General features: G+C 42.3%; 1 protein-coding gene across 3 annotated transcripts; it reads left to right on the forward strand.

Annotated features, from left to right (window-relative positions):
• The first annotated feature begins 51 nt into the window (after positions 1-51).
• On the forward strand, positions 52-20,814 carry qrsl1 (glutaminyl-tRNA amidotransferase subunit QRSL1). Of its 3 annotated transcripts, XR_013078154.1 has the most exons (13): positions 52-173; positions 1,217-1,376; positions 1,452-1,550; positions 1,641-1,737; positions 1,949-2,110; positions 2,245-2,420; positions 3,565-3,677; positions 5,498-5,690; positions 5,835-5,952; positions 6,227-6,432; positions 12,540-12,757; positions 14,444-19,560; positions 19,684-20,814. XR_013078154.1 is itself a non-coding variant. In XM_076748687.1 (11 exons), exons 1-11 carry the CDS (start codon positions 150-152, stop codon positions 12,704-12,706), a joined length of 1,515 nt encoding a protein of 504 aa, XP_076604802.1. In that variant the 5' UTR covers positions 52-149; the 3' UTR covers positions 12,707-13,033. The 3 variants fall into 3 exon arrangements, 1 of the variants encoding a protein (XP_076604802.1); XR_013078153.1 differs by having other exon boundaries at positions 14,444-20,814; XM_076748687.1 differs by lacking the exons at positions 14,444-19,560; positions 19,684-20,814 and having other exon boundaries at positions 12,540-13,033.
• Position 20,815: the final 1 nt, after the last annotated feature.

The raw sequence follows: 20,815 nt of genomic DNA on the forward strand, positions 1-20,815 counted from the left end.
CAATCTCAACGCAGCTTTCTCAATCGCTGTCCAATCACAGAAAGCGTTGTTATACGGTGATTATGGAAACAAACATGGCAGACTGCTAGTGTGCCACACTACGAAGGTTGTTGTCAATTTGAAAGGTTTTCATAAAAAATACTATCAACATGCTCAGCCTGACAATAAAAGAGGTTAGTACGAGTATTTCCTTCCTCTTTGAACTTCTATCTTCTACTACTTCTCTGTCTTTGTCTGGTGTATTTATCTACATATTGGACGTTGTGTTCTGTCTATTCATAACTTAACTAAATAGTTACTGATACTCTCCCTAATTGTCCATAACTAAAACATACTGTTAGGCAACCGTTTCAAACTGTATTACATAGCTCTATGAATAGAGTAGAAGATGTAACGTCAAGTAAACAAGCAAACCAGTAATCTGCTAACTATTAAAAATTGCTCGTCTAGCTCAGAAACAACACAATAACAACTTACATATGATTCGTAGTTGTGGAACAGGTAAATTATTGTTATTATTATTTTTATAAAGTAGAAGTTTATTTAACCTGGAGTAAATGCTAAGTATTGGCAGACAAATACACGCAAAGTATCAGACGTAAAAGCACGCATTATGCAGAATGACCCCATTCAGGGTGTTACATTTATCATGAATATATTATTGGAATGTGACCAATGCATTAACATTCAAGCAGCATTTTAATGCTGTGGGCCTAATTTTAGACACTTTATATTCTGCTGGGTAGTTTAATCTGTGGCAACGCAACATATTTTAGGATTTTGTCTTTGTTTTTAAAATATTTATCCGCCAAATAATTTGCTACGAACTGTCAAATAAATGTAGTGGAGTAAAATGTCCAACACTGACTGCTGAAATGGATATGAAATGAAATGGATAAAGGAACGTAAAATGTAAATACTTTATAGTCTCGAAAAAACGGCCTATTACAAATAGGTCGTTTTTACAGAAGACATTTCAAAAGAAGTAAGAAAGGAACAAATAATACATTTAATGATGGTGAACTCCATTTGGCTGCTGTCAGTTTCCGGTTTATGGTATTGTGTATGCTGGCTCACTGGCTCACTGTCACACTGTCATGGCTTACTGAGACATTTTAATAGAACGTAGCCATTGTTAATGTTATTAGTAACACTGTGCTTTTCCAACTGTAACAAGTCAAAATTGCATCACTGCTGTTTCATCATCATTCTCCAGGTGTCTTTGGCTCTCAGGGAGAGAAGAATCTCTCCAACAGAGCTTTGTAAGAAGTGTCTGAACCGCATCAAGAAAACACAATATCTGAATGCATACATCACCCAGACAGAGGAGTTGGCACTGAAGCAGGCTCAAGAAGCAGAAACCAGACTGCTGCATGGTGTGGACACGTGAGTGTTTCTTTATATTCTGTGTAGAGTCATAGGTGTTACAGTTTGTTCTTGTTTTACTTCAGGTGCCCCCAAAGGTCCTCTGGATGGAATCCCTTTTGCAGTCAAGGACAATTTCTGTACAGAAAATATCAAGACCACATGTGCTTCACAGATGCTGAAAGGTCTGTGTGAACCTCAGTGAACGTGCGACACTTGTATTTTCCACTCTATGTTAGTCCATTAAAGATAACCTACCATTACTACTGCTGCAGACTACACTCCACCCTACAATGCTACAATAGTCCAGAAGCTCTTTGACCAAGGGGCTGTTCTCATTGGGAAGACCAACATGGATGAGTTCGCTATGGGGTAAGGCCATTGTCAAAATATTTCTCACTATTACTGTTTCACTCACAGCATGCATTTTTGTAAGAGCTAGTTACAAATTTCATTTTTATGTAACTTGCTTGATGAAGCTGTTATGGCTGTGTGCACCTTCAGGAACAGACTCGGGTGTATTTTTTTAGATTACTGGTCCTCATTGTGTTATTTTTTTTATCTATAATTTTTTGTCTTGCAGTTCGGGCAGTACAGATGGGGCTTTCGGTCCAGTGAGAAACCCATGGAGCTATGCTTCTCCCTACAGAGAGCAGACAGTGGTAGTGCCAGATGCTGACTGGGTCATTGCTGGAGGAAGTTCAGGAGGAAGTGCTGCAGCTGTGGCCTCCCTCACCAGCTACCTGTGAGGGAACACATCAAAATTCATGTTCAATGATTAAGGAAAAACTTACAAAGAAAAATCTGTTCATAATAGAAAGCTTTGATTCCAAATGGTGCTTACAAACCAAATGTACTGTTTTGGTAATTATTTGACAGGGCTTTGGGTTCAGACACAGGTGGTTCTACTCGTAACCCTGGAGCGCTGTGTGGCGTTGTGGCCCTGAAGCCCACTTATGGTCTGCTGTCCAGACATGGTCTCATTCCCCTGGTTAACTCCATGGACGTCCCTGGCATTATGACCCGCAGTGTCAGTGATGCAGCCATCGTCTTAGGTGGGAAACTATTGATCACCTGTCATTACACTGTGGGCTAGTGTTCTACATTCATAGATAACATCAACTGGGCCTACATTCAAACAATATTTGCCCTTTATGAATATGGTCATTCTACATTTCCAGCTACTGCTTTCTACTAGAGGCCTTTGAATTCAATGGAACTGCGTTCTGACATCTGGGCGTAATTTACTTTGAGACTGCTAGGATTAGGATTAGGATTAGGATTACGATCATGAGTGTATGTGCTTTTCAAATAAGAATTTCTTAGACTTTGCTCTAAGAAACAAACAATTGGAACAATTGAGGATGCCCTTTCCTTTTGAGATCTTTCAGGGATCTTTTTTTGTTGCTATGTTTCCTGTCCCTGTCCACTGGCTTGATTAAGAAATAAAAAAAATGCTTAAAATTCAATAGTCTTAGATCACCTGCAAAATCTTTCCTCTAACATCCAGTTGAGGGTTATACATGTATGCTTACCAAATACCACATGAAAAACTGATTAAAGGTACCCTGTGGCATTTGGACCATTTGCATTGTGATCAAGCAAAGTTTTTATGAGTGGATTCCCATCTTGTTTGTAACGAGCTGCCAGCAGCACAGTTCTCATCCTGCCATTCACACCATTCTGCTGATCAAGAGTTAGTGGCAGTAACACACAAAGTAGGTATGCACCAACAAAGGTAAGCAAGGAAACATGAATGTAAAGATATTTAATATTTATGAATACAATTCTAAACTTATTTTAAGAAATTGGTTTGTCAATTTTTCTCAAGGAAGGAAATACATTCAACATTAATTAGACCTGAAGTATATACAGTGTGTTTTGGTTAGAGACACTTAAACTAAACATAAACCTTTTCTGTTTCCAACCCCACAGGGCACCCTTAAATCTATCGATGTAATAGCAGGAATATGTGACATTGTAAATGGATCAGTAGAGCAGTTCTGCTCTGCTCTGGTGTAATAGCAAGAATATGTGACGTTGTAAATGAATCAGTAGAGCAGTTCTGCACTTCTCTGGTGTAATAGCAAGAATATGTGACATTGTAAATGAATCAGTAGGGCAGTTCTGCATTGTTGTACATTTGTCAACCGCCCTCAAATAATAAACCTAACTAGGTTTTGTTGACATGTCACACAGGTGTCCTCCAAGGCCTTGATATTAGAGACTCAACAACAGTTCCTGTACCCTCATTGCTTACAGAGCTACCTGAAGATTTTGATGCCAATAACATCTGTGTAGGCATCCCCAAGGTGAGTTTAGCTTTGAATTAAAATCATTATCTGTGTTGTTTCAGCATCACAGCTGACACCATTTTAAATGTAAGTTGTTAGTAACTCAAGTTTTGCTGTAAATATTAAATATTTAAAGAGTACTGGGGTGGCTCAGGAGGTAGAGCGGTCGTCCACTTATCAGAAAGTCAGCGGTTTTGATCCCTGGCCTTGGTAGTCTACAAGATACTGAACCTGCTGTGCCATCAGTGTATGAGTGTGAATGGTTAAAAGCTTGTAAAGAGCAGGTGGCCTAGCCATGCGTTGTAAAAGCGCTTTGAGTGGTCGTCAGACTAGAAGAGCGTTATTGAGGATTCCAGTATATATGTATGTGTGTACATGCACACATATACATATAATGCAAGTCAATTTAAATCAGTAACAATAGAAGAAAACATAGAGAAACAAACCATTATTCCAGTTGTACAAAATAACATATAAGTATATTATGATATCTATATTATATGTTATTTTCCACCTTGACAAGTTTTTTGTTTTTTTTTAATACTGTTTGTTGTTCATGGAAACCATGGCTTCAAGTCCTGTACCCGAATCAAGACAAATTCCTTCTAGAGTACATTATATACTAGGGATGAAACGATATGAAAAATTCACTGTGCGATTATACCTTAAGGCCACGATTAAAAATGTATTTTTAACTCAAAGTGCTTCTGCTTTCCTTCTTTCATAAAACAAAATAAAAGCAGACATAACCTAAGTATGTGCAAAAAATGGCATGAATTGTCTTTGGCAATGAGTGACTGAACCATGTACAATTTCTAAACAAAAACAATGCACCAGTCAGTAGCAGTCCTTTTATAAAATTATTAAAAGAGCTGTTCCATTGGGTGACCACATCCATGATCAATTTATGTACTGGCAGGGTTAACAGTCTCTGTTTGGTGGTCAGTTCAGCTGTGGCAGTTGAACTGCAGTGAAAAAACGGCGCTACACGTCTCACTCAACCAAGCAGACAGTTGCTGCAGCCTACGTTCAGACCAGCTGGTGAAGCAAGGTTTAAAGTGTGTGCAAAACACTTTGTGTGGGAACATTCTGGCCTCTCTCACCATTACATCCATATTTTGTGCATTGTCTGTATGGTAACATTACTGTGGTGATTGTACAGTGATTGTACTCCAATACAGCAGATTTCAAAACCTCAGCTATGTTGAGTCCAGTGTGTGACTGGAAAAGAGGCCGCGTCTGCAGGGCAGAACTTCTCATTTTCCGATTTCTGGTCGTAACATGAGCTGTGACCGTAATATAGTTATGAGTAGCTCATCAAGTCCACCCATCTGTGGTTATTAAGATGCTCTCTACTGCTTTGAGGTTGTGTCACTTTAGCTTTTATCTCTTGATTCAGATCTGGTACCTCTGCAACTAAAGTTTGGCTTTGGTGGACTTGTATACTTTGGCTCCAGTGTGTTTACTAACCTCCAAATCCATCGTTGTCGACCACAGAAAACTTTGAGTATATATGGGGCATGTTGTTATTTCTTAAGCTCTCAGACTGTTATGCAGCATCAGGGCTCCAAATGCATCTTTCATACTCCTCTGGCCTTGCTGAAGCTTTGTTGTGGGGATTTCAGGTTTTTCGGGTGGTGATATGCTAAATGGTTTCTCATGTTTGATGTGTTTCCTGTAGTGTAGTTGACTGTCATCAGGCAGTATTTGCAAGTTCTTTTGCATCCCTATTATGTACAAAGATGGTTCTGATACAGAATTTTTAAAATGTCTCTGTTCGTACAAATGCATTGATTTCCTAAAGCTACTTTTCTTTCCTGTCTCTTAATCTATGTCAGGAGTACCATGCCCCAGGGTTGTCTGAGGAGACTCTAGCACAGTGGAGTCGTGTTGCTGACATGTTTGAGAGGGCAGGGGCACAAGTGGAGCAAGTATCTCTCCCTCACACCCAGTACTCCATTGTGTGCTACCACATCCTAGGCCACACTGAGGTGGCGTCTAACATGGCCCGTTTCGACGGCCTAGAATACGGTATACAATAAATTAAGGGTGCAGCATGGAGTATTTCACACTTGGTGCCACATCACACATGAGATAACAGAGAATTGAATGAATTATTGCACAGTCCAAAATCAGAAAAGGTAGTACTATTGATTTCCATCCTTCTTCTATCAGGCCATCGTAGTCTGTTGGACAGCTCAACGGAGACCATGTATGCCTCAAGCCGACATGAGGGCTTCAATGACGTAGTGAGAGGGAGGATACTTTCTGGGAACTACTTCCTGCTTAAAGAGTAAGACAACAAACCTTTTGAACTATTTGCACCTTTCTGCTTCAGTTCACTAACTTCAAACTAGTGTATAGCTGACAGTATGTCAGTGACTCTCTTTGATCTTTTCTCCACTCTCTGATTTCTGTTGTCTTTAGATGCAACAGTTATGAGCATTTGGTTATTTGCCAACTTGTCTTTCATGAAATATAAGAGAGAATAAAATTGTCCAGTGGAGCTGTGATATTTCCAAAACAGCAAAAAACAAGTGTCAACATCCTTGTCCTTCTTTTTCCAGGAACTACCGGCACTACTTTGTCAAGGCTCAGAAAGTCCGCCGGCTGATCACAGATGATTTCAAGCATGTGTTCAGCTCAGGTGTCGATGTGCTGCTGACTCCCACCACTCTGACTGATGCAGCCTGTTACTCTGACTTCACACAGGAAGACAACCGAACACGCAGCACGCAGGAAGACATCTTCACCCAGCCTGTCAACATGGCAGGTACAGAAAAAAAGGCCTTCAGGTCAAACTGTTCATGCATGTGTAGTAAGTGTAGGAGGATTCAAAAAGTTATATATTCTGCATGCATGGATACAAACACACACCCCTAAAAACATTTCACGCACAACTACTTCAGTTCATGCTTCTTACTTACCATTCTGTAACAAAGGCAGATTGCTGAAGGGCAGTTCTCCATTTTTGATTTGTTAATTCTCATGGCAAAAAACCATAGTCTGGTCAGTACATACACTGAACAAAAATATAAACGCAACTCTTTTGCTTTTGCTCCCATTTTTCATGAGCTGAACTCAAAGATCTAAAACATTTTCTATATACACAAAAGATCAATTTCTCTCAAGTATTATTCACAAATCTGTCTAAATCTATGTTAGTGAGCACTTCTCCTTTGCCGAGATAATCCATCCCACCTCACAGGTGTGGCATATCAAGATGCTGATTAGACAGCATGAATACTGTATTGCACAGGTGTGCCTTAGGCTGGCCACAATAAAAGGCCACTCCGAAATGTGCAGTTTTGCTTTACTGAGGGAGTCAGAAAACCACTCAGTATCTGGTGTGACCACCATTTGCTTTCAGCAATGCAACACATCTTCACATAGAGAAGAAGAATCGGGGGGAGACATTCCCCTTTATTTGTCACACACATGCACATGCAGGACACTGCACACGAGGTGAAATTTGTCCTCCGCATTTCACCCATCCTGCCCATCCCTCCTCCGCGGCAGACCAGGAGCGGTGGGCAGCCAGACCGGCGCCCGGGGACCCATCTTTGCAGTCACCATTGGTCAGGTGGTGATCTTCTTGCGTGTTTTTAGTGGGGGTACATATTTACGGAGGATACGTGAACACGGGTAGAACATGCAAGCATCATCCCCAGACGTGATGCTAAGCCCAAGCAGCCAGCCAGTCTGCACAAACCGGCACCGCCGCCTCCTCCCAAGAGGACTGCGCCGCCCGTGTGTTCGGGGCCCCAGCCGGTGAAGCAACAAACAACCGGCCAGAACCCACACCCATCAGCCTGGTGCAAGGGTCCGCCACCAGGCGTCCTGAAGAGTTCAATGTCCCCCGAACATTCACCAAATGTGTCGAGGTGGCGTTAGCCCCGCTCTGGGAGAAAGGTGTTCGCATATTAGCCTATCTGGACAATGGGGCTCTTATTGCGAGCTCCAGAGAGCGAGAAGCGGCTCAGCTGTCACTGACACTGTCGCACATCCAAACGTTGGGTTTTTCAGTAAATCTGCAGAAAAGTTCACTGACACAGAGCCAACGATTTTCTTTCCTCAGTTTGGAAATATGCTCTGGTTCGAGCCAAGCGCGTCTGTCAGAGCACAGCGCGGCTGAGTTTCACTGCTGCCTCGCTTAATTTCAGTTGGGATGCAAACTGCATTTGCGGACGATTTTACAGCTGACAGGCATGATGGCATCTATGATCGCTGTAGTGCCGCTCGGGCTGTTAAAGATGTGAGCGTTTCAACGGTGGACTCTATCTCACCGGCTGTGTGCACCACATCACCTCCAGAGGAGGCTGACGATAACTCCGTCTTGCATGTCGGCTCTTCTCCCATGGAGAGAACCCGGTTTACTGCAACAAGGGTCTCCTATAGGGAGGGTGTTTTTAGACAAAGTGGTGTCCACAGATGCGTCCCTGAGGGAGTGGGGGGCACTGTGCGAGGGCGTAGCAGTGAGAGGGGTTTGGACGCCAGCACAGTGCAGGCTCCACATCAACCTCCTGGAGCTATTAGTGACCGTTTTAGGTCTGAAGCATTTTTGTCCCATTCTGACAGGCCATCATGTCCTGATCAGGACAGACAACACAATGGTGGTTTCCTACATAAACAAGCAGGGAGGAACACGCTCCCTGCCCGTGTTAAAACGGTCTCACTCTCTGTTGCTCTGGTGCAGTACTCATTTTCTGTCCCTCAGGGCCACACATGTTCCAGGGCACTTGAACCTGGGGCCGGACCTTCTCTCCAGGGGCGGTCCTCTGGTGAGGAAGTGGAGATTGCACCCACTGGTGGTGTCTCAGATCTGGGATCGCTTCGGCAGGGCAGAAGTGGATCTTTTTGCCTCCAGAGCAAATACCCACTGTCCCCTGTTCTTCTCCATAACAGACCGCAGTGCTCCTCTGCGCTTGCACACACATGGCCCAACATGCTGCTGTATGCATTTCCTCCAGTGGAAATGATTTTGTCTGTTCTGGAGAGGGTGCGCTAGCAGGGGCTCTCCCTGATCCTGGTGGCCCCTCGCTGGCCAGCGAAGTTGTGGTACGCAGAGATGATCAATCTGCTAGCGGCAAGGCCCTGGCAGCTCCCTCTTCGAAGGGACTTCCTCTCCCAGGCAGGAGGAGAGGTGATTCACCCACGCCCAGAACTGTGGCGTCTACATGCCTACCTTTTGAGAGGTCCAATTTAATAGCTCATGGTCTGCCCCCAAATGTGGTGGCGACGAATGGCGGGCGTTTGAGCAGTGGTGTCAGGACCGAAATGTACTCCCATTTCAGTGCTCTATTGTGGATGTTTTAACATTCCTTCAGGAGCTGCTGGATAAGGGTTTCTCTTTCTCAACGATTAAGGTCTATTTGGCAGCTATATCTGCATGCCACATTGGTTTTGATGGAGTGATGCCAGGCGCTCACCCTCTTGCTATGCGCTTCCTGAAGGGAGTCCACAGGCTGAGGCCTGTTTAAACCCAGTGTTCCCTCATGGGATTTAGCGTTGGTGCTTGAGGCTCTTTGTGGACCCCCATTTGAGCCTATTGAGTCTGCAGATATGAAATTTCTTTCATACAAGACTGCACTGCTACTTGCTTTGACTTCTACAAAGCGAGTGGGCGACCTTCATGCTTTGTCTGTGCATTCCTCTTGTACCCAGTTTACTCAGGATGGATCTAAGGTTACGTTGCGCCCGAATGCGGCGTATTTGCCTAAGATTATCCCCGCAGCCTATAGCTCTATGGCTTTTGAGCTCTTGAGCTTCTTCCCCCCTCCTTTTGCATCTGAGGAGCAGAGGAGGTTACATTCCTTGTGCCCTGTGCGTGCACTACGCACTTACATAGGCCACATCCAAGGTGTGCGTTTATGTGACCAGTTGTTTGTCTGTTTTGCTAATCCGGCTAAGGGCAAGGCACTTTCTAAACAGCGGCTTTCACACTGGATTGTGGAGGCTATCTCCCAAGCATACAGCAGCAGGGGTCTTCCGTTGCCCCAAGGTGTGAGGGCACATTCAACCAGGGGTATGGCGGCCTCATGGGCCTTGTTTAAAGGGGTTTCTATGAGTGATGTCTGCGCTGCAGCCCGTTGGTCATCACCGCACACTTCTGCTTGGTTTTATCGTCTGGACGTGACAGCCCCTTCAGTGGCTCACTCTGTCCTTTCTGCTGGGTCTACGATGCACTAGAGTATTGGAGGTTTGGCTCTGGTTCGGTGGCTGCTCCACGGGGCGTGTATACATGTCCCATACAATATGTGTTGTACCGAGTGAATCGACTGAAAGGGAACGAAATGTTATGAATGTAACCTCTGTTCCCTGAAGGAGAGGAACGAGGTACAACACTACATTGCCCCGCTGCGCAGCTGGGCTCGATGAAGAGTGGTTATCGAACTGAAGGATGACTGTGGTGGTGCACGTATATATGTGCAGGTGGGGCCTCACATATGTCACCACAAGTCATCTGCCGTAAAGGCGTGATAGAGGTGTCTTCAGTCAGGCCACACAGGGGCGTGATATCCCATACAATATGTGTTGTACCTCGTTCCTCTCCTTGAGGGAACAGAAGTTACATTCATAACATTTCAATTGTGGCCTGTGGAACGTTGGTCCACTCCTCTTCAATGGCTATGGGAAGTTGCTGGATATTGGCAGGAACTGGAACACACTGTCGTATATGCTAATCCAGAGCATCCCAAACATGCTCAATGGTTGACATGTCCAGTGAGTATGCTGGCCATGCAAGAACTGGGATGTTTTCAGCTTCCAGGAATTTTGTACAGATCCTTGCAACATGGGGCCGTGCATTATCATGCTGCAACATGAGGTGATGGTCGTGGATGAAAAGCTCAACAATGGGCCTCAGGATCTTGTCACAGTATCTTTGTGCATTCAAAATGCCCTCAATAAAATGCGCCTGTGTTCGTTGTCCATAACATACGCCTGCACATACCATAACCCCACCGGCACTATGGGCCAGCAAACCACTCACCCACACGATGCCACGCACGCTGTCTGCTATCGGCCCTGAACAGTGAAAACCGGGATTCATCCGTGAAGAGAACACCACTCCAACGTGCCAGACGCCATCGAATGTGAGAATTTGCCCACTCAAGTCGGTTACGACGACGAACTGCAGTCAGGTCGAAACCCTGATGAGGATGACGAGCATGCAAATGAGCTTCCCTGAGACGGTTTCTGACTGTGCAGAAATTCTTTGGTTATGCAAACCGATTGTCGCAGCAGCTGTCCAGGTGGCTGGTCTCAGACGATCTTGGAGGTGAACATGCTGGATGTGGAGGTCCTGGGCTGGTGTGGTTGTGTGTGGTCTGCAGTTGTGAGACCGGTTGGATGTACTGCCAAATTGTCTGAAACGCCTTTGGAGATGGCTTATGGTAGGGAAATGAACATGCAATTCATGGGCAACAGCTCTGGTGGACATTCCTGCAGTCAGCATGCCATTTGCATGCTCCCTCAAAACTTGCGACATCTTAGGCATTGTGCTGTGTGATAAAACTGAACATTTTAGAGTGGCCTTTTATTGTGGCCAGCCTAAAGCTTGGTTTAGGCTTCGGCGTCACGGCGACGCCGTACCTACGGCGTACACCCTACGCCGTCACTGAGCATTCGTAGTTCTGCGTCGAGGGAACGCGTTGCTCCGCAATTCACCGCCAAGCCGCTAGGGGGGTGCGGCTGTGTCTTTGTATGGTTTCGGGGGGCTCTTGCTGCCGCGAAGAGGAGTTGTAGAGGTGGTCGTACTTGCGTACCTCCTCGATAATTCTTTCTTCGGCTTGGTCCAGTTTTTCTTGTAGCTCTCACCACAGAAACTTTGAAAATGGCGGTGTTGTTGTGCTGCGACCATAGGGCTGCGACTGAACCGAAAATTACGTTCTGAACGGACCAATCACAGTCCTCGACGTTCACATCACTACGCGTCGACGCGACGCGTAGTCAGGATTTTTTGGAGGTGCGCGTCAGGCTACGGCGTAGGGTCCGCGTAGGGGTCTGCGTCGACGGCGTAGGTACGGCGTCGCCGCGACGCAGAAGCCTAAACCAAGCTTAAGGCACACCTGTGCAATATTCATGCTGTCTAATCAGCATCTTGATATGCCACACCTGTGAGGTGGGATGGATTATCTCGGCAAAGGAGAAGTGCTCACTAACACAGATTTAGACAGATTTGTGAACAATATTTGAGAGAAATTGATCTGTTGTGTATATAGAAAATGTTTTAGATCTTTGAGTTCAGCTCATGAAAAATGGGATCAAAAACAAAAGTATTGCGTTTATATTGCGTTTATATATGCCTATTTGTTAAGTGTAACTTCAGCACAGATTGAAATGTACCTCAGAGCATTAAAGGAGCATTTCTTTACCTTTTATCACTCTCCAAGTTAACCTGTTTATAGTGACTATCTTTAATCAACATGTTTCTTCCTTCTTAATATCTACTTCTTAATATAACCACATTTTTTGAAGACATAGACGACATGAGACTGTTTTATGCTTTGAGTCGGCTCGGTGGCAGTGTCAATGGTAAAACAATCATGTTGCTCTGTTGTCACTCGTTTATTCACTAAACAGAACCTTTCACAGTAAAATTCCACTTCCTGTTATTTTGTTGCTAGTCAACGGAAACTGCACAGGATGACAAAATGAAGCTCAGAGGGCAAAACAAACAGGAATAAAGTCACACAAAATATTCAACAATATTCCCTGACCCTAAATTTAAATATTCTCTCATCGTGCTCAACAAGAACTACAATTTAACAGTAAATAAATTTACTAAATGATAAATGCCACTTACACTGTTACTAACCTGGAGATGTAATGAATGCCTTTCTCTGAACTATCCTTCAGTTCTCTTTTTGTTCACGTCAGGTCTGCCTGCTGTGTCTGTGCCAACTGCTTTATCAAGACGGGGCCTTCCCATTGGTTTACAGCTTATCGGCCCAGCCCTCCAAGACAAGAAGCTGCTTAGTGTTGCCCAGTGGATTGAGCAGAGGGTTGGGTTTCCCTCCATCAATGACCAGATTTCAGCTATATGAGGAGAACTGTGGACACAAGTGACCCACTATTCACAAATTCACCAAATACAGGTACACAACATAGACTGTCAAATTTATTGACATTATTAGCTCATAGCTTGTAAGATGCTATGAGCTAAGAACATTTTTTATTGCTGTTTCAGCCATCTGTCCATTGCCATAGCTTTAAGTTTCCTTGATGGAATGAAATATAATTACAACAGGTGATAAACGCAATGTTTTACAACATGCATCACAAGTGTGGGGACAATGTATCAATCTGTGACTTGCTTCTGTATTTGTTGTTTGAAGGTGATACTATTAAATAAATACAAGTTGGGAGATTTATTTTGACAGTGATATTTACTATATGTAATGTTTAAGAAGGTGTTAATGCACTGTTGCCAAATCAAGTCAACACATTTTCTGCTAAAAGTTTGTTCTTCACCTACATTTGCTAACTTAGAAAAGAGTTTTGATTTTTTTGAGCTACAATCACAGCGTGGGTCTAGAGATGGCAATGCCAGTCTCTTGGACAGTCTGTTGTCTGACACTTTGGTCCAGACTGAAATGTCTCCATAGCTATTAATTTCCATGAAACTTTGTACATTCACGTTCCTCAAATTGGTTCCCTGGTTCTTGGGGTTTGATTTGTTTTATTGTTAGTGAAATCTCAATCAAATGGATTGGCATGAAATTTGAAGGATTAAAAGTTGTTCATAACCTCAGAAATTTCAATTTATTGTCTCTTAAGACAAAGGAAAGAAGTAAACCCTTACAGCTGACAGGCTGGAACTACCTAACATTTAGCATTTTTAGCAACGCTAGCAGTGTGTCTCTAGTGACTTGTAATGTCAGTCTGTGAGTCAGTTCATGACAGCAAGTAGATGGATTGCCATTAAATTTGTTACAGACATTCATGGTCACCAGAGGATGAATCATGTAGGTTTGGTGGTCCCTCAACTTTTCACCCATTAGCATTACTGTAGACGCTTTGTCTTGTTTTATATTAAGGCTTTTTAAGTCATTAGTTTTTTTAAATAAATGTATACATCAGGTTTTAGCAAATGAAGATTTTTTTTTTTCAAAAAAATATTTTTATTGGAAAAATACAATACAATACTTCCAATCACAGAAATACAATTTACCTTTTTTTTTCTGAAAGATATACACATCTGTACACATTCACATATACACACATAAAAACAAGACCATCATGATCAGCACACATATTACTGGTTATTTATGCAATATAACAGGTACAACAATAACAGGCACACATTCTGTTGGGTAGCACCTCTAAATTAGTGAAATAGGAAATATAGGGTTCCATTTGTGGAAAAAAAAAAATGTTTTTAATACTTTATTTGTAATTTTCAGTTTTACAGTAACAAATACAAGATGACATGAGAAGAACAATTAGAAGAAGAACAAAAAAAAAAGAAAAAGTAACACACACACTCTCAAAACAAACAGACCAAAAAGACAAACAAACACACAAACAAACATAAAAATTAAAATAAAAATAAAAAGGCTGCCAGATAGCACATGAGGGGAGTTTACATAAGGGATCTTTTCATCATGGTAACACCTCAGTGGCAAAGTAGAATGACAGAAGTAAATGTATCATACTCAATATGGGGCCCAGTCAAGTAACCAGAGAGGTCCAGGCCCCCATGAATGTTTGGTGATATGGCACTGTGTCAAAAAAGGTCCCCAAATCCTCTCAAATCTGTTCTGTGTATTATGTTTGTACAGGTGCAGTTTTTCCATTTGAATGATGGACAACATCTCCCTAAGCCAGTGTGTAAAGCAGGGTGGAGTGGTCAACTTCCAATTCAGAAGGATAAGTTTTTTAGTAACCAATATTCCCAGGTGCAGAGCAATCTGCATATCGTAGGCCAGTCCTGAAGTCTCTTGAGAGCATCCAAAGATGGCAAGGTTATGGTTGGATGTGCAAGTGAACCTTCGGCTAAATGGCATTTATCACATTCAGGAGATATTTGTGGAAAAATTTGACTGTACATCCTCTCAACGTGTAGTCTTTGAGCCACCGGGAGATAGAAGGACATTTAGCAGATTTCCAGTGTAGCAATAAGGAATGTCTTGCTAGCAAGGGAAATGTGCCCTGTATAAGACCTTAATTTGAATAAGTCCAAGACGAGCACAAGAGGTGGTAGATAGATCATATCCTCTCTATGGCCTGTTCCCAGGACTCTTCATGTGTTTGTATTCCCAGTTCCCTTTCCCATGTACACTTAAGTTTAGCATTTGAGTGGTTGCTAAAAGCTAAGATAATGTCATGCAGCTTTGAAATAATTCTTCTGTGATGAGGAACAAATGAAAGCTTAGTTTCCCACCGCTGTTCTGGAGGTAAAGAGGGGAAATTAGGGAAACACTTAACCACAACATTGCGGGTTTGAAAGTAGCGAAACAGTAACAGGGAGGTCATAGCAAGATGACAAATTGGCAAAACTATCAAAGACACCATCGGCATATAAATATCTGAATTGTCTAATACCCTTGTCATACCACACTGAAAATGTCGAGTCTGAAAGTGATGGAGGAAATAAATGGTTGTTATTTAAAGGATCCAAGAAAGATGCAGCTACAAATTGAAAGTGCCATCTAAATTGATACCAGATTTTGAGTGTGTTAAGAACCACTTGATTATTAGTGTATAGAGAGGGTTTTGTAGGTAAAGAGGAGTAAAGTAGAGCAGGTATAGAAGATCCCCTACAGCAGGGTTCACCAACATGGTGCCCGTGGGCACCAGTTTTGTGTTGCTATTCTAAAAAAAATAGCGCCACTTACCAGTGAGCTGCATCTAACTTTTTTTTTTGTTACTATTCTTTTTTAAATCACACTTGTATTGGTGTAAATTTGAAAATTACAATATTAAAAAAAAAAAAAAACTAGTATAGTTCAAAGGTCAGTATTGTGTGCATGACCAAACCATAGTGTTGGCGGAGACAAGCTAGTGGGCGCAACAACGATGAGGAGATGATTTACCCCAAAAAAACATGGCAGAAAAAAAGAAAGAAAACATATCATTTTCACAATGAATGGGAGGAAGAGTTCTTCTTTACCACTGTGAAAAAATCCTGCATGTGTCTCATTTGTGGGGTGACTGTGGTGACGGCAATGTGGCACAATGTGGAAAGACGTTTCAGAACGCATCACACAAGCCACCATGCTGACTACCCACCGGGCAGCACACTACGAGCCGAAAAAGCCTGTGAGTTAAAGGCAACTCCCAAAAAGCAACCTAAGCCTCATTTAGAGCTACACATTTCTTAATTAAGAAAAAGAAGGCATTTTTCAGATGGGGAGGTTTCCAAAGAAGCAATGATGATAATTGCAAACACTGTACTTTAAGACGAGAAATATGGAACTGATGTAATCTCCGCTCTCTGCTGTCCAACTGGGGGCAACTACAATGGTTAGAAGAGTGCCGGCTATGTCCGGGGACTTGGCCAATCAGCTGGACCAAGATCTGGCAAAGTGCTGGTGGTTTAGCATCCAGTGTGACGAGTCCATGGACAGCAGCGCGGCTGATGATCTTTATCCGGATGGTGTTTGATGATTTCTCCGCAAAAGAAGAACTTCTGACTCCACTGCCTCTAAAGACAACTACGAGGGGAATTGACATCTATAACGCGGTGAAGGAGTTCTCCAGAAAACTTAAAACAGCAGGGATAGAAAGTGTTGGATCAGTTACATACAATAACAAGTCATCCACATACAGCGATAATTCATATTCAATTCCATTACGGGTGATTCTTTTGAATAAGATCAAGATCAAGATCAATATTCCTTTATTTGTCCCGCGAGGGGAAATTCCAGAATACAGCAGCATCAGTAAAGATTAATAATCAAATAAGGGGGAAGATCTTGATGTAATAGACAGAGGCTCAATAGCGATGGCAAAGAGCAAAGGTGATAAAGGACAGCCTTGGCGACCTCCACGTCCAAGGGCAAAATAATCAGAATAAGCATCATTAGTATGGCCTTAGGGGATGATTAAAGGAGGTAAATCCAAGGAATAAATTTATCACCAAATTCGAATTTCTTTAAACTGCAAAGAAGTACTACTCTACCCTATTGAATGCCTTTTTAGCATCTAAAGAAATCACAAGTTCAGGAAGTTCAGTCGAATGTTTTGAGTAAATTATACTGAAAAGTGAGGATCCAAAGATCCAACTGGAGGTTGGATCTTTGTCCCTTTTAAGAAGGAGAGCAATAGTGGCTTGTGTCAAGTTTGGTGGTAATGAACCACTTTCTAAGGATTCATTGAATATGGATAGAAGTAGCGGTGCCAATTTACCAATACATTTTTGAAAAATTTACTTGAAAACCTGTCAGGGCCTGGGGCTTTGTTAGATTGCATAGCTTTAATTGCATTTAATACTTCTTCTAGGGAGAGTGGGGAGTCCAGTTGCCTGGCAGTATTAGTATCAATGACAGGATTTGAAAGGTTCTGAAGAAGTTCATTCATTTTAGTGTTGTCTGTAGGACATTCAGACAATTCAGATTTATATAATGAATTTGAAAAATAAAATGATTTAAAAGTAGCACTAATTTCCAAAGGATCTGTAGCAATAGTGTCACAAGTGTCTGCCTGTCTTCGTAACTGATGTGCCAGTAAACGACTTGCCTTGTCACCATGTTTATAATATGAGCCACGACTGCGTAGTAACAAGCGCTCTACCCCTTTAGTTGAAATGAGGTCGAATTCTGCTTGCAAATCAACACGCTTTAAGTAGTTCCGGAGAAGGGTTCAGTGCATGTCTTTGATCAAGGTTATTAAACACAGATGTAAATACATTAAGCCTAGCATTAATCTTTTATTAGAAAGAGAAGAGAAGAGACGTACTTTATTAATCACTCCACACAACCACATGCATTACATGCACACGCCATGCTAATGTGAAATTAATTTTGACCCATCCTGGTAGTCCTTCCTCCGTGGCAGACTAGGAGCGGTGGGCTGCCAACCGACAGCGGCGCCCAGGGACCCAGTTCCTTTCTGTCACCATTGGTCAGGTGGTGATCATCCTGCATGTTTTTAGTGGGTTTTTTTTTATGGAGGATACCCCAGGTGAACACGGCAAGAACATGCAAACTCCACACAGAAAGGGCCCTTTCCTCGAGCAGCAGGCACTGAAGGCATGGTGGAAGACACGCCCCCAGCACCCACAGCCCCCCAGGTGGGAATGAAACCCTGGACCTTCTAGCTGTGAGGCGACAGTGTTACCACTATCACTGTGCCGAAAGAACAGAGTAAGAAATAATTTGACCTCTGATGTAACATTTAAGTGTCTCCCATAGCCATGAATATGAAGAGGAGTCATTTTGATTCAAAGACAAAAACTCATCAATAGAATTTGAAATGAGTTTGCAAAATTCTTTGTCTGCCAAAAGAAGAGAGTTAAATCTCCAAAGTGGTAGGTTACGTTTATAGGTAGAAAGTTGAATATCTAATAATAAAGGTGAATGGTCAGATATTACAATACCTAAATAGTCAGAAGAATTTACACATGAATTAAGCGTATTGTCAATAAAAAGTAATCAATCCTAGAATATGAATGGTGCACCTGGGAGAAGAAAGAGAATTTTTTAATAGAGGGGTTACAAGATCTCCATGGATCAATAAGACCATTCTGTTTCATAAAATCACAGAATGTTTTAGGAATAGCAGATTGAGTCAGATTACGAGGATTAGACCGATCCAAGATTGGTTTAAAAACACAATTTAAAATTTAAAATGGCAACTCCTCTAGCTTTTGAATTAAAGTTTGAATGGAAGGGCAATGTAAGAAGTAAGAGAAAAAAAAACGTCCTGCCGATCTTAACACTTTTTATAACATATTGTTTCATCTAAAGGTGAACATTCCAACAAAACAACAAAGATGACTGCCTTAATAACACAAATCAAATTTCCACATAGATCAGATGAATACAGTAAAGCATGTGAAAATACATATTAACAAATTACAGTAGGCCATCAGTCCTGTACAAATAGATGCAGAAAGCATAAAATGAGGTAGTGCTGATCTTATCTGAAGTACAAAAATACAAAATATGGTATAGCCTTGTTATATCCTCCTGACTACCAGTAGTTCAAATTTGTGGTCTGTGGAGGACATTTGTAAATCTGAATATCTCCCACCCACTGAATACTACTGAACTCCTTTTGCTATCTACAGAGAACATTTAGGGCTTTTCAATAATACCAAATGTGAAGGGGTGGAGCTTTGGTACCTTTCTCTTTCTCATTAAGGAAAATGGCGTCCACCAGTGCAAGCGCATTTTATGGGAAGAGGAGAAGTAAGTGCATAATACTTTTTATTGAGTAAATTTTGGCTTGAAATGTTGTTGGCATATTTTAGATAAGTCTCTTAGCAACAACACGTTAAAACATTGTCTGAATTATTTATATATTATATATTTAAACTGTATTTTAGCATAATATTTGTGTTTAAAATGTGTCCCAAAAAAATTTTTTTTAAAACAAACAAACAAAAAATGCTTTCAGTATTCTAATTATCTTACAAAGATTGGGGAACTTAAAAAATGTGATTGGATAATATTTTTTTTCCTGGTAGTCAGGAGGATATAACAATATCCAGTAAGATTGAGGGAAAAAATTGTTTCCTATAAACAAACAATAGTGACATTAACCTAGTTTTGCAACAAACCAGAAAACCACCTAATACTGCACAGGTAGAACATTAAGGCTAGTAAGTCCACAAACTCTAATCAATAATAGAACACATATCTGAAAAGCTATTGGAGCTCACCCAGAAATCAAGGTTTTGACATAGTCACTGCCTTCCTCTGCTGAAACGAAGTCCGTCTCAACGCCGTTGTACGTGATGCAAAGTCGGGCTGGATGAATCAGACCATACCGAGCACCTTCAATGCCACGAAGTTGGCACCTGACCTTGTTGAATGCAGCCTGAGCCCACGCTATCTTGGCAGTGTGGTCAGGGAAGACTGAGATGGTCAAGTCTCTGACTTTAATCTGTCGGAGATCTCTAGCACGGCGTAAAATGTCAACACAGTCACTGTAATAATGAAATCTGCACACAATGGCTCATGGACGATCACTGAGCCTGGGTTTGGGTTGGAGGGTCCGGTGGGACCGGTCCAAAAGCGGCTCCTTTACCAGATTGAACGCTTCCTTCAGTAAGGCAGCTACAGCAGCAGTGGTACAGGTGTCAGGACCATCCAGTACTCCCACTATCCTAATGTTGTTATGCCATGATCTGGACTCCAAGTCTTCACATTTATTTTCCAGCATCACGTTAGCTGTGATGCACTTGAAAATAGTTTTCATCTCGCCAATGTCATTGGAGCACTCGGTGAGTGCGTGCTCCATCTCTCCGACCGTACCTTTTAGCTTGGACATGGTAGCATCAGTAACAGCTTTATCATTCGCCAGCTGTGTCTTCACCACTTGCAGGTCAAGCTTGATAGTAGACAAAACATCCCAGAGAGTATCCTGGAGTTTCAGCAATATCTTTGCTCAGCGAGGCCAGCAACTTGAGCTTGGGGGCAGCGATGTTAAGGTTAGTGTGTGTCGAGACGACCTCTGCAGGAGCCAACAGCTCACTCGAGGATGTGGTCACGGTTTGTGGACCAGGCCGCAGTTGTGGCTGAATAGTATTGCAAGTTCTGGAGTTCTTTCCAGACATTTTACGTAGTCCAGAGTTAAAGTTCCCAACAAAAAGTACTGCGGAGTAAGACAAGACTAAATATGTGACTAAAAAGCACAGATGAACTACAATTTTAATCGAAATCGGCAGGAGCTTCCAAACTCACGTCCTACTCCATTAAAGCTCAGCAGCGCCCCCCAGCAAACGAAGATCTTTGATGAGAAAGAAGGATGTACATCTCTACATTAATCTATGTGCTTGTCGAGAAATTATTATAGTCTCAGTGTAAGTCTTATCTTAGGTTTTTGTCCTCCTCCTGTCACTCTGATGTGATGTATCTGGAGGGTTGTAAATAGGTCATCCCACATCACAGGCTGACACATGCTGTTTGGCATTATGTATACCTCAGGTCTTGACCCTGTCTCAAAACCTCCACTGAATATACTTCTTCCTCTTTTTTTCGTCTTTG

Source organism: Chaetodon auriga, chromosome 14 (genome assembly GCF_051107435.1).
Source record: "Chaetodon auriga isolate fChaAug3 chromosome 14, fChaAug3.hap1, whole genome shotgun sequence".
NCBI classification, from domain to species: Eukaryota; Metazoa; Chordata; class Actinopteri; order Chaetodontiformes; family Chaetodontidae; genus Chaetodon; species Chaetodon auriga.

Bases quoted from the DNA above. Each gene is read 5' to 3' on its own strand.
- qrsl1 (XM_076748687.1), top strand. From the start codon at position 150: ATGCTCAGCCTGACAATAAAAGAG. The intron at 3,678-5,497 runs GTGAGTTTAGCT...AATCTATGTCAG, and splicing joins TCTGTGTAGGCATCCCCAAG to GAGTACCATGCCCCAGGGTT. The intron at 5,953-6,226 runs GTAAGACAACAA...TTCTTTTTCCAG, and splicing joins AACTACTTCCTGCTTAAAGA to GAACTACCGGCACTACTTTG.